The following is a 13,643-nucleotide window of genomic DNA, read 5'->3' on the forward strand; positions in this document are numbered from 1 at the left end:
TTTCCTACAGATGCATCCCCATGATAAAGTTTAAGTTATAAATTAGGCACAAATTAACAACAGTAACTAATAATAAAACAATTATAGCCATATACCGTAACAGGTTACATGACTGCGGTCTCTCTCAAAGTATCTTACTCTACCTCACCCACTCTTCCTGGGATGATGGGAGATAATAAAATGCCGAGGTGCTGAGTTATAGTCAGGGGTCCGATGCCAGCCTTCTGACACAGCGTCTGGCTACTAAGGACCTGATGAATCGTCAGGAGGATCAGACTGCAGCTGACCACGGGTAACCGTAACTGTGGAAAGTGAAACCACGGAGAAGGCGGGATTCCTGTAGAGTCCTCCTAATATCCAGCATTTTCCAAAATTCAAGATGAAGAGTGAGACAGGGTGGTGACATTCTCATCCAACGTCCCGTGGCTCAGCCAGTCGGCGGCAAATCGAGGGGCTGAATTCAAAGTCCTGCTGTTAAGCCCATGCTACCGGGTCTCAATAAGACACACAAAGAACTGTGAAAATGAAAGCAATGTATTGCTGATGAGCCGCCTAAACTCATCTTACAAACCTCCAGCGCATCTCTACTCTTTTGGGAAGTCAGTGATCAAGTTCTGTCTCCTCTAAATACTAAACCATGGACCCCAAAGACAAAATTATCTCAACCCTGTAGAAGACAAAAGTAGACACCTCCTATTGTGTATCAATTATATTTTGATTAAAAAATTAAAAATAGGGATGCCTGGGGGGTTCAGTCGCTTAAGGGTCCAATTGTTGGTTTTGGCTCAGTCATGATCTCAGGGTTGTGAGACTGAGCCCCACAATGGGCTCTGTGCTCAGCACAGAGTCTGCTTAGGATCCTCTCCCTCTGCCCCTCCCCCTGCTCACGCTCACTCTTGCTCTCTCTAAAATAATAAAAATAAATCTATAAAAAAAATTAAAATAATTTACAAGTAAGAGTGGACACCTCCTGATTGTAATGGTATCCATGCTGCCAGGGGCTCAGTGAGGTAGGCCAGTATGAAGACAGCGAAGGGCCACACCGCGAATGGGGACTTCGAGCACCTTCTCCATAGTCAAGGCCTAAGAAACAGAGAACACATGAATGAACCACCTGGCATTCTCCACCCTGCATACTTCCGGCCTGCTTTAGGGCTTCTCTGTGTGACAAACAACAGAGTACCCCTAGCAGTCAGATACCCAAATGCTACGTGAAGAACATACGAAAAGGGTGAGGCTGATTTTAGGGTGGGTCAAGCAGAAGCTTCACTGCTACAGAAGACTCACATTTGGGACAGGTGGGCTGTCTGAACACAGGCACATACTGACCTGCCACGGACGGCACACGCCACGCTCCTACCTACAGAATGACGCCCCTGACCCAAAAAGCCCGCACACGTTGCCAAAACACATGGCCATTCTGCAAGTGTCAACAGTGCAACTTCTCTGTGCCAGACTCCCTCGTAGGTGCTGGGGAAAAGAAGGGAGCAAAAGAGGGAGACCAGGCTGTGTGGCAATGAGTCCACAAGGAGAAAGCTGGGGAGTAAGGCAGACCTTCTAGAGTGCATGGGCCTTTGCAAAAAGTGTGAAGAGAGAAGCCACTTGAGGGTTCAGAGCTGAGAAATGGCATGCTCCAACTTAAATTTTAAAAGACTCACTCGAGCTACCAGTTGAGAACAGATTAGCTCTGTGTGCATGTGCAGGGGTGGGGGTGGGGAAGGGAGCAAGGAAGCTGGAAGCAGAGAGAACACTCAGGGGGCTACCTGCAACCCCCTGAGCACAGCGGATGCTGTGATAGGCTGCCCAAATGCCCTTCAGTGAGGTCTGTGTTGCCCTGGGGGCCAGGATCCGCCTGGCTGCAGAGAGCCGCCCCCCCTGGGGCAGCCACTGCCAATAAACCCCAGCATCTTCAGACTCCGGCCCCAAGGACCTGCCTTCACAAACTGCATGTGAAACTTCACAGCACCCTAAGCCGGGGGTGGTACAGGGCAGGGAGGCAAACGTGGAGGTGTGACATGGCCACATGATGTATTCTTTCAAAGTCCCTGGTGATCTGTCTGCAGTCGACTTCTCTAGCAGAGGAAACAGAAGAGTATATGTATTAAGATTTACAACGTGTGGCAGGGATGTGGGGAAACTGCACCCTTGTGTGTTGTTGCTGGGGGTGTAAAATGGTGCAGCTGCTGTGGAAGAGAATATGGTGGTCCCTGGAATAATTAAAAACAGAATCACCATATAATCCAGCCATCCTAACTTCGAGGTATATATCCAAAAGAACTGAAAGCAGATCTCCAAGAGAGGTGCGCACACCCATGTTCATGGCAGCATTATTCACAATACCAAGAGAGGGAAAGCAGCCTGGGTGTCCACCGTCAGATGAATGGGTACACAAAATGTGGTCCAGACATACAATGAAATATTATTCGGCTTTAACAAGGAAGGAAATCCTGTCTCACGCTACAATGTGAACTTTGAAGACATCATGCTAAGTGAAATAAGCTAGTCACCAAAAGACAAGTACCGTTTGATCCTACTTATATGAAGTACCTATAGGAGACAAATTTACAGGAAGCAGAATGGTGGTTGCCAGGGTCTGGGGCGAGGGGAGGGGAGGGAAAAATGGGAGCGGGTATAGTTTATTCTGCAAGATGATAACGTTCTAGAGATCTGTTGCACAGCGATGGGAATACACTGACCACTACTGAAATGCACACTTCATTTTTAAGAGAGTAAATTTCAGGTTACATGGCTTTGTTGTACCACAATTAAAAACAAAAGAGATTTATAACTGGAGACCCACATTTTTCAGCTATGTGGCCTCACTAAGCTCAGGCTTCCCTAGTTAAAACTTTACGATAATTGAGTCCAGGAGCTAACACATGTACAAGTGCAGTGTCTGGTACCAGATACTTGCACAAAAAGTGAAAGCAGACGTGATCACCAACGCCTTGCCTCCTCCTTTCACGGTGCTCATGCTCTGATCAACCTGGAAGACTCAAGAGGTTTCCTTGCTTCCATAATGTGCTCTCAGTTTGGGATGCCCTGGTGCTTCACCTCACATATCAAACTCCTCCCCATCTCTCAAGATATACCAGCACCTGCTGGGAACTCAGTTTCTTCATCTATTAAAAAAAGGCGGGGGGTAAGAATTTGTCAAGGTCTGCTGGACATATTAACTGAGATGATTCACGTAAAGGGATTAGAGCCTGGGGTCATGTAAGTTAGAAGAGAGGCGTCAGCAATCAGTAGTATTAATTATTATTCCTATAAGAGTCTAGAGTATGCTGAAGGCTCTACATTCAAGGCCTTGAGCCTTAAATATTCTTGAAAGTCAGGCGTCAGTTTCTTTCCTTCTGCCCTTACCCCAACTGTCCTTCAAGTAAGGACTGGGATAGTCCTTCCCTCACGGTTGAAAGGAGGGCTTTCAGAGCTGCCCGACTCCCTCTGCTGTGTCAAATGTTGGTGCCGCCTTCATCCACCTCCCATACAAGAGGGCAGAAGACAGAGGAAAGAGGAGATGAGCCACTGGAATCATTCATTATTTGGGCCATGGGAGCTACTGTGCAAAAACCAGGACAGACTTCTTATCTTGCTCTGCTTTACCGTCAACATCTTTAAAATGAGAAGGTTGCATCTTTATTTGTTGTTGTTGTTAATGGCACATTTTCAAAAGAAATAACATGTAATAAGAGAGCATGATACAGAAAGCAGATCAGGGCAGGACTCCTTTGGAGTAAGCACAGACAGGAGGCTGTAAGAGACGGGACCCCTAGTCAGGGTCATGGTGTGGTGGCCACCTCCAAGACTGTCCCCAGTGATCCCTGCAGCCCTGGTAGAGCCTCTCCTACACTGTATCAGGGTCAGTCTGTATGACTGATAGAGCTTGGCAGAACTAACAGTGTATTATATCCAAGGCAAGGTCATAGGGAAGACTGTGGCCTCTGCCTTGTTCTGCTTGATCCCTTACTCCGGGGACAGCGAGCTGCTACAGTGCGAGAACACGCCAGCAATCCTAAGGACCTGAGGTCCCAGCCACGCCAGCGTGCCATCTCCGAAGCAGATCAAGCCTACCAGTGACAGCCACCCTGGCAGAAATTGTAACTGCAAACGTAGGAGAACCCTCCAGACACAACGTACAAGCTGCTTCCAGACTTCCTGATTCTCAAACTGTACGACAAAATAAATGCTTGCTATTTGAAGTCATTAGGTTTGGGGGATAACTTGAAGCCATCAATGATGAAGCCATCAATAACTACTAGACTTGGGTAGGGGAGGTAACCTAAGTAACCACTACAGGAGCAAGGGTTCCCAAAATCGCCGAAGAAAATCCTGCTAGGTTTCTTCCAACTATAATGTTCCCTAACTCCAGGGCCTGATATTTAGGGAAACTATTTTAGCACACTTACATCCTTGAAGGAGCCCGGAAGACCACCTATGAGGCTAATAAAATGTGAATCCAAATGCTACAGCACTATCTTCTGATAGCCACGTGAATATGAGAGGTGGCAGGCAAAACCCCTCCACTGCTGAGTTATTTCATAAAATTCTCTAAAATGAAGTAAAAGCAATAGATCAAAATGCTGTGCTTCTAGGGGCCCAGGAAATGAAGGCACAAGGTGTCCAGTTTTATAAACATAATGGCTAAAGCAAAATAGTACATCCGTACTGAGCTAATAAATACTCACAATCTGGAAGGCAATTTTAAATATAACTTCTTTTAAAAGAACAGATACATCCTTGCCTCGACCTACTGAGAAATGACTACCCCCACGGAGCTGCTGTAGCCCCCAAGGTGAAAGATGACCCCCATCGTGCCCGGTAACCCTGAAGTCTTTGAGATGAGGCACCTGCCAGGCACAGACTAGGACTGGGGCTCTAAGCTCATGGGAGTGTGGGTCCCGGACGCTCTAATTCACAGAGTGGTAAGGCAATGGTTCCAAGTACAGGTTCTTTTTTTTTTTGTTTTTAAGATTTTATTTATTTGAGAGAGAGAGCGCACACACAAGCAGCTGTGTGTGTGTTTTTAAGATTTTATTTATTTGAGAGAGAGAGCACAAGCAGGGGGAGGGGTAAGAGGGAGAAGCAGACTCTCCGCTGAGCAGGGAGCCTGATGCAGGACTCGATCCCAGGACCCTGGGATCATGACCTGAGCTGAAGGCAGACGCTTAACTGACTGAGCCACCCAGGCATTTCTCCTCCCCCTCCCCAAGTACAGGTTCTAGAAGCAAACCGCTTAGGTTTAAATTCGAGCTCCATCTCTTCTGGTAGCAGGACTTTGAAATAATTATTGAAACTTTCTAATGTGTCAAATGAAGAAAGTATGCTGTGTGGATTGAATGAGATAGTTTATGTAAATTATTTTATGTAAATTTTAGCACAGTGTCTGATCCACTTTAAAGGCTGAGTAAATGTTAACCTTTATTACTATTACATTACAACCAAGAAATGAAGCTCAAAGGACGGAGGAGGAGAGACAGACTTCCATAATGGTGGTCTCACATGAGAATGCACCATTCACCTGACCTCCCATGGTAACAGCATCAATTGTTGTTGTATTCAAGGACATCTGCCAATTCTCTGGCATTCCTCCCACTGAGAGATGGGGTATGTACCTTTCCCTGTGAAACTGGGTGAGCTTTTGAGCCTCTTCCAATGAAAAGATTTCACTATCAGCAGAAGTGACACTATGTGACTCTGAGGCCAGGGCATAAAAAATGTTTCTGTTCTGCCTCCGTCACTTGAACACTTGTATTTAGTCTTCGGCGGCCAGGGAAGCGGCCTAGTGCCCTGGGGCCGCCATATTGTAGGGAAGTTCAAGCTGGCCACAGAGACGGACATGGAGAGGCCCCGAGTCTATGACAGGGAAGAGGGACGCTGTGTCAGCGCCCACAGCCCCAGCCCTCACTGTTCAGCTCCAGCCACAAACTAACAACACGTGTATGAGGGACTCCAAACAAGAACTGCACACCAAAGCCCTTCCCAAATCCCTGACCCAAAAAAACCATGAGAGCTAATAAAATGACCTGTGTTGTTTTAAGCTGCAACATTTTAGGTGTTCGTTAGGCAGCATTAGGTAACTGGAACACGCAGAGTAAGTGATGCTCCTACAGAGTTGGTTTCCCACCTGCTAGCCCATTTTCATCCTCACAACTGCACTGGGAAGAGCAGATTATAAATTCTCATTTTTGTAATGACGACACAGACTCTAAGAAAGTCGCTAAATTACCCCAGGTCATACGACTAGTGACTGACAAAGTAAAGACTCCCAGTCAGGAATTCGGACCCCAGTCCCAGTGACTTTTCTGCTGTAGCAGAGCTGATGCTAGAACGGACCAGAACCAGAAGTGCAAGAAAAGTATCCCTTGCAGCTAGGTGGCAGCTCCTGGTAGTCCTACAGGGAAGTTCTTCTGTCAGAGAACCTGCAAGAATGCCGCAGGCCCAAGCAGACAGCACAGAGGATGACTCTGCTGCAGAAGTTCCGCAGCATGCAGAAACCAGTCTGTTGCTGAAACACCACTGCCCTGACAACAGAGAAAGGCAAGACTACAACAGCTCTTTGGAGGCCACATAATTAAGAGCGGTAAGAGGGCACCAGGACTGGACAGGGCCCATTGTTTCCATCACCAGATACCTCGGCTGACAGCCTGGGCATCATTACAGAAGACTTTTCAGAAATACTTGTCATACCCCAGAGAAGTTTCAGTGCAATGAGGGAGGCTCACAACGTCCTCCGTGACGAGGTGCTGAGCTCTGACAGGGCGTCAGGACCGGCTTCGGCGCTTGTAATCGCCAAGTGTCTCAATGAAGGGAGGCTTCTATTTGGACTTCGCTGACTGACGTTTCTTGTTTGCTTCTATGGCTTCTTCACTAAAATCCTTAAAGATGCCAAGCAATGGCGACAGAGAAAGTATTACACTGGAATGGGTATGAAGTCAGCATCTCAAGGTCAAGGTGTCCCCGGAGGAGACCACCTCGAAATAAGCTGCCAGCAGATCAAGACTTTCAAATTTATCTGTGGTGGCTTGGAACGGGACCAGGGTTGCAACGCAGACAATTCTACCAAAACTAACTTCAAGGGTCTAGGAAATAACATTATCAAGACAGGCAAAGAGAAGAAAAACGAAGGAAACTTTAATTCTCAGGTGCAAAAGATAAAAAACTAAATTATGAGAAGAATCAACAATCCCCAGGTCTGAATTCCTATATTGCTACTTCATCTCTCAAAGAGAACGGGCATGAAGAGCACCCCATTGTTTGGGTTGTGGCTTCAGGCAGTGGCTTTCAAACAACCCCTACTATCTCAGAATCACTTGCACAGTTTTGTTTTGGTTTTTTTTTTTTAATGCTCATGCTCTTGCAACTTACACCCAGAGATTCTTGATGAGTAGGTCTAGGGTGGGTCCCATGAATATGCATTTTTGGTATGTAATTCTAATTGACCACCAAGTTTGGGCACAGCCCACGTGATAAAGAATGTTCATTGTAACCATGACATCTGTTCTAGAAGCAGTGCTCCAAACTGTTAGCAGAGAACGTGGCTTCCTTGAATAAAAACCTACCTTTTGCAGGCTCCCTTGCAGCTAGGTGGCAGCTCCTGGTAGTCCTACAGGGAAGTTCTTCTGTCAGTGTGCCCCAAGAGGAACAGATTGTGATGTGTCTAACACGTGTTATGAAAGGGAGGCGGCGTGCCCCACTTTAACACCGCGGCTTTCCTGTCAGCTGGAATGTGGAGACAGGACCAAAGCTGTGGCAGTCATCATGGACGAGATGACCTTGGGAACGCCAGGCAAGTAAGCTGAGTGAAACATCACCGAAGCCCGCGTCCCCAAAATGGACATCCCTATTGAAAAAGGCCTCCAGACTTGTCAAGCATAAGGAGAAGTAAGATGCAAAGCTACTGTCAGGTGGGATATTTTGATACTTCACCATGAAATCTAATGCCAATAACAACTCTCTTAGAGTTTGCCTCCGGCTCTAATATCTGTGGTCACCACTGACATAGTACAAACCAGGCAGGAACTTGATTTTTCTTGGTAATTTACAAACGAGGAAACCGAGACATGGAAAAATGATATAACTTGTTGAGTGCCACGTAGGGCACTACGTGGGCATGGGGCCAGGATTTAGGTTCGGGTCTCCCAGCTTTAGGAGCGGTTTTGTCTACGCTACTCTGTGGGGCACTCCGGGCAGAAGCCCTCTTTAGAAATAGGATGTGTCTCTCAGGAAACAGCACTGGGGAGACAGACCGTGGTAGGAAGAGAAAGTCCCCACCCCCACCTTCCCCCACTGCTCCGCCTGTCTCCCCGACTCCTTTTTTCCTTTCTCATTGCCATTTTTTACCTCCTTGATTCTCAGTCAGTGCTTTGAGTCAGTCTGACTCATAATAACGTAAATACACTTCCTCCCCCTGGGCCGTCCCACCTAGTGGGCAGGGTTCTGTCGCCCACTCTGAATGGACACCAGGGCCATAACCAGAGAGCAGAGAACCTGCAAGAATGCCAGCAAGCCTTCTCCCAGGCAAGAAGGGAAGTTCCCCAAATTAGGGTCCTCCCAAGCCAGCCAGAAGCAGGGGAGTCTGTTAGCACTGCTGAAGATGTAAGAAAGAGACGTTTAGGACCTCAGGCCACTGGCGATGGTTGTGGAGGAATAAATGGACGGGACCTGGCACGTGGGCAGGGCTGAACCAAGGCACGGCATTTAACACCTCCTGACGTTTGAATTTCTCAATTTCTTGAGCATCTCTTTCTCCATGTCCCACCTCAACAGGAGAACAAGAAAGGGAGTTTTGTCTCTTTTTTTGTTCACTGATATTTCCCAGCACGGCCAACAGTGTGAGACACGTAACAGAGGCTCAGGGACTGTCCGCTGAACGAAAAAATGAATGATAATCCAGTGCAACCATTTCCCGGTCCAGGTTCTCTGGACTTCCAGACTGATCAACTCACCATGTCCTGCATTCTTTCTTGCTAGGACAATGCTTTACTTCACATTTTATATACTCACATGTCCATTCCTCACTGGACAGGCTCCATCCACCACTGTCCACCTCTCCACACCTCAACCAGGCTTGAGAAGCCATGAGAAATTCTACTAGACCCAGGGGGCTCTCCTCATTCACTGCTGACCTTCTCCAGAATGGAGTCTATGCTGCTTAGTAAGCCCCCCATTCCCTTGTGACAGACTATATAGTACCAGCAACATAATAACCACCCTCACGTGAATAACATTACAGTCCGCCAGGTGTTTTCAGGGAGGTTTGAAGTCCCACATTCTGACAATGTGCCCAGGAAATGGAATAAAGCAGCAGCAGGTAATGTAGATAACTAAAAATAAAAATTAACCATAATTGATGGGGCGCCTGGGTGGCTTAGTTGGTTGGGCGTCCAACTCCTGATTTAGGCTCGGGTCATGGTGTTGGCGTTGTGGGATCGAGCCCCGCCATCAGGCTCTGTGCTGAGCGTGGAGCCCACTTGGGCCCAACCCTCATCCCCACTGCTCGCATACATGCTCTCAAAAAAAAAAAAAAAACCTCAAAAAATACCATAATTGAGAACATACTATGTACCAGGCACTGTCTGTGGCTTTATATGACCCATCCCATCTACTTCTCATAAATCCTCCATGAAGCAGGAACTTCTTTTCTCAAATTTATTGATGAGATATCTGAAGTTCAGAGAGATTAGGTAACTTGCTCAAGCACCCACAGCAGAAAGCACCAGAACTGGGATATGAACTCAGGCTTCTCTGGGTCACATAAGGCTTTGCTCTTAACAGGGCTGCTCTAATTCCTGTCCCGGGGAACTGGAAGAAACAGAATGTGAGCATGTGTGTGTGCATGTGTGTATGTGTGCTCAGGGCAGACCTAAGCACGGATGTACAAATGGGAAGGATGACGACGGGAGGGAGAGGGAGTGGTAAGTTTTCCAGATGTCCAAAGAATTACTAACACAGAAAGCACACTCTGAGGTGGGGGGGGGGGGGGGGCAGGATATGAAGCCACGAAAGTTAAATCACCGCCCCAGGGAAGCAACAAGTCTCTGGTTCTGAACTCCAGGAGCTGATTATAAAGTAAGAAGGAGGCCAAGGCAACCACCCAACAGGGCCACAACTCCATGTGCGCCACTCACACTGTAGTATAAGTAAGAAGCATCCCCAGGATGGATGACAGCTAGGTGCAGAAATCCCGAGTGGGTCACAATGAACCGCCAAGAAACAAGCGGTAGTTTCCATCCCTTTGCTCCTCTTAACATCTCTGTGGTGGAGGCCCTCTTGCGCCCATTTCTCAGATGGGAAGACCAAGGCTCAGAGAGGCTAAAGGACTGGCCAGGCCACACACAGCAAGGTTAGGGGCGGTGCCGGATTTGCATTCGGGCCCGAGTCAAGAATGCCGGCCCTTTCCGGGCACCTGGCGCGGCTGCCCGGTGGCACCTGCGAGGGCGGAGGGCCAGGGGGCCTCCGGATGCTCTTTACCTCACACTTCTCCACGACCGGCTGCTGCCCGCACTCGGAGCTGTTGCCCGCCACGATGCCGGCGCGAAGGTTCTCGCTGTCCCCGGTTCCTTCCTCCACCGAGTAGGTCTTGGAGTGGTTGCCGTGGCGGTGCGCCGGGCCACGGCCCTGCGCCAGGCTGAGCTGCCGGCGCAGCGCGCGGTTCTCCTCCTCCACCTCGCGCACGCGCACCTCCAGGCTCTCGCGCTCCCGCTGGCCGGCGGCGGCGTACCGGGGGCTGTGCGGCGGCGACTCCGGCGGCGACAGGGACACCGGCTTCCCATCTGGGGGAGGAGGGCGGGGGAAAGACCAGGTTAGCCGGGGCGAAACACCCCGCGAGCCCCGCCCGACACCCCACGCATCTGTCTCTACGCGGGAGGCTCCTTTCACAATCCCACTGACCAGGGCAAGTGGGTGGCAACAGAGTGACAAATAAATGCATCCAGACTGACCTGGGGACAAAGCTGAGAACAGAAGGACTTAACTGCGGTGATAAAAATGCACATGCTGTTTAGAGAAGACAATCGTAATGTTTCCCAATTAAATACACCGTCTTCCCTTCCCTACTTGGAACATTTCCAGGTGGACATTCTTGTTCTCCATAAAATAGGAACGTGAAGGAAGGACTAGCAGGTAGAGGGGAAAGAGGAAAAGGAGAAAGTGGAAGAGAGCAAAAAGGAGTAAAAAGAACAGACAATAATAATGACAAGGTTTATTTATTCCTTCCTATGGGAACTCCTATTCATCCTTCAAAACCCTGTTTCAGAAGCCTCAGCTCCCGGGGAAGCCTTCTTCAGTGTGCAGGCAAAATCTTCAGGCTGTTCTAACACATTTTATTTTTGTACATATCACTATTGAAAAACAAACTACCATACTGTACTTGGTCAATTGTTTTAGCAGATGTTTCCTGTGAAGGCTGATAGTTCAATGAGAACAAAGCACAGGCCATACTTATCTTTGTGGTAACGTATCATACCATCTGATAGATGCCACAGGGTGGATACATGTGTCCAAGCCAAGAGTCAAATAATCAAGTGCAATAAAGGAGAAGAAAGGAGTGTAATTAACTTCAAGGTATTCCCAGAAAAGCAGTCACTGTTGCCAGCAACACTCCATTTATATCATACACAGAAAGGATAGGAGGTCTCTCAACGTCACACAACCAGAACACAGTGGAGTCAGAATTTGTACCCACGGCTGTCTTAGGCCTGAACCTGTACATGCTCCACTTAAACAGCTTCATAATCAGCCCTACAGAGAACTATGGATTTTTTAAAAATTTTATTAATGTAAAATCCCCATTTCCCAAAGATACTTAGCATGCCACACCTTGTATACAGGTGCACCAGGGACAGGACACAGCCAAAGCTGTCCCTCCTCTCTGCTCCTGTGCTGCCGAAATGCCGGGATCCTTCGAGGCGACCAAGCAAAAACGACATCTCTAGAAAATTATCCCCTCTTAGCTGCCTGCCCAAAAAATCTGCAATTTCTCTTTTTTCATACTTCGAGTTCTTCTTCTTCCTGCCCAGACCCCACTGAGCTTCCAAACCGTCCCAGAGCATCTCTGTGACTCACAAAACTTGAGGATCAAAGGAGGCAATGAATTACACCCCGCAGGCTTCACCTGTGCCGATGTACTGCCCCGGCCTCTGCCCAGAACCTTGTGACGTGTCTTGTGAGCCTTCACAAACATGACTCACTCTTCTCCCCCTTCATCGCCTTGGGGTTAAACGCCTGAGCTCCTGGCCCTCTCCTATTAATGTGGCATCTCGGACTCACTGAATTCCACTGCCCGGGACCACAGATCAAAGGCCGAGGCGGAGTGTGTGGGTATATGAAATCACAGGTTGATGAGGGCTGTACTGTCACTGAGCTGGCCAATCACAAGCTCCGACCCCGGCTTTTGAAACCTGTTTCCCTGTTTGGTAAAAACCAAATCAGTGCCACCGAGGATGGAAACAAACAGGCCACTAGCAGCAACTGTGTTTTGCTCAACTGTCATCGACCCTTCAAGCAAGGGTGGGAGGAGATGGGCATCCAGCTTCCGGCAGCGGGCAGAGTGACGCTTCTGTGTGGGGTCTGCCACAGATGTGGGCAGTGCTGGGTAGTTCACGCTGATAATGTCTTGGGTGATCACAGCCAAAGCAGGTAGCAACTGATGTCTCCATTACGGATAAGGAAACAGACTCGAAACATTTAAGCTTTGCCACTGTGGTGCAGTGGGACTGCAACTAAGGTCTCCATGACTGTAGGGGGCCCTGCTCCCGCTTTTATGCTCAGAGTTACGGCTACAGATGCTCTGAGGCCTGTGGGGTCTTCGTCCTTATGAAAAAAAACCCTGGGGACATTTGGGGAGGAATCCAGCAAGCTCTGGAAATACACCAGGGTCCCAGAAGCTCTGGAAAATTCACAACAAAGGGGGAACCAGAAATTTGTTCTTTTGGAGGGATTACTTAAATGCTCAGAGCTCTGACACAGGAGCAGGAATGCTAACCTCACAATCATGATGGGAGGTTTAAGATACGGAAATACAAAGCTCTGAGCACTCTGCCTCCCGGTGGGCAATAATTCCAATAAGAGGAGGTGGTATTGGGGTAGGATACATTGATGACATAAATTAGGGGGTCAAAGGCTGTACATTTTCTCAACACAGGGCTGTTCTCTAGTATATGGGAGAAAAGGGCCAACAACCGTTGGCTTATTTTTGACCCGTGGCATCTCTGAAACTTCTCTTCAGCCTCAGGCAGGTCCAAGTTCATCGGGAGGCAAAGTGGAGGAGCAGACCACATCACTTCCTTTGACTCCTCCCCCGAGAGCCCCCCATTTTGCATGCCTATAATTCTTTGATTACATGCTTATAAATAAAGGCATAATTATGTAGTCCCCAAGCGATTACAATTCCAGGGGTGGCAAAGGAGGCAATGCTAGATCAATAGTCTACTCTTCTTTAGACCCCAGATGGCTTTAACCAAACCTAGCTCTTAAAGGTCTGCAGGTGTCTTCTCCCCTTTAAAGCTCTATAGATTTGTCACCGAAGACAACACACAAAATAGTAAATGCCATGTGTCAAGGAAGGGAACCGATGTTAGGAAAGGCACCACATATGCTGTGCCCTGCGCCTGGCATACAGGAAGTACTCAATCAACAGTGGACCT

At 48.2% G+C, this 13,643-nt stretch overlaps 1 protein-coding gene across 1 annotated transcript in view; it reads right to left on the bottom strand.

The window, feature by feature from the left end:
• The window catches only part of LOC148163811 (xylosyl- and glucuronyltransferase LARGE1-like), a 304,191-nt gene that overhangs the window by 55,512 nt on the left and 235,036 nt on the right, over positions 1–13,643 (bottom strand). Inside the window, exon 3 of the mRNA XM_088025737.1 lies at positions 10,471–10,772. Coding sequence (XP_087881863.1) covers positions 10,471–10,772 — 302 coding nt within the window. The remainder of the gene's footprint in view (positions 1–10,470; positions 10,773–13,643) is intronic.

Source organism: Eumetopias jubatus, unplaced genomic scaffold, assembly GCF_037043125.1.
Source record: "Eumetopias jubatus isolate StellerSeaLion01/CBP00866 unplaced genomic scaffold, mEumJub1_p1.0 scaffold_8, whole genome shotgun sequence".
Taxonomy (NCBI): domain Eukaryota; kingdom Metazoa; phylum Chordata; class Mammalia; order Carnivora; family Otariidae; genus Eumetopias; species Eumetopias jubatus.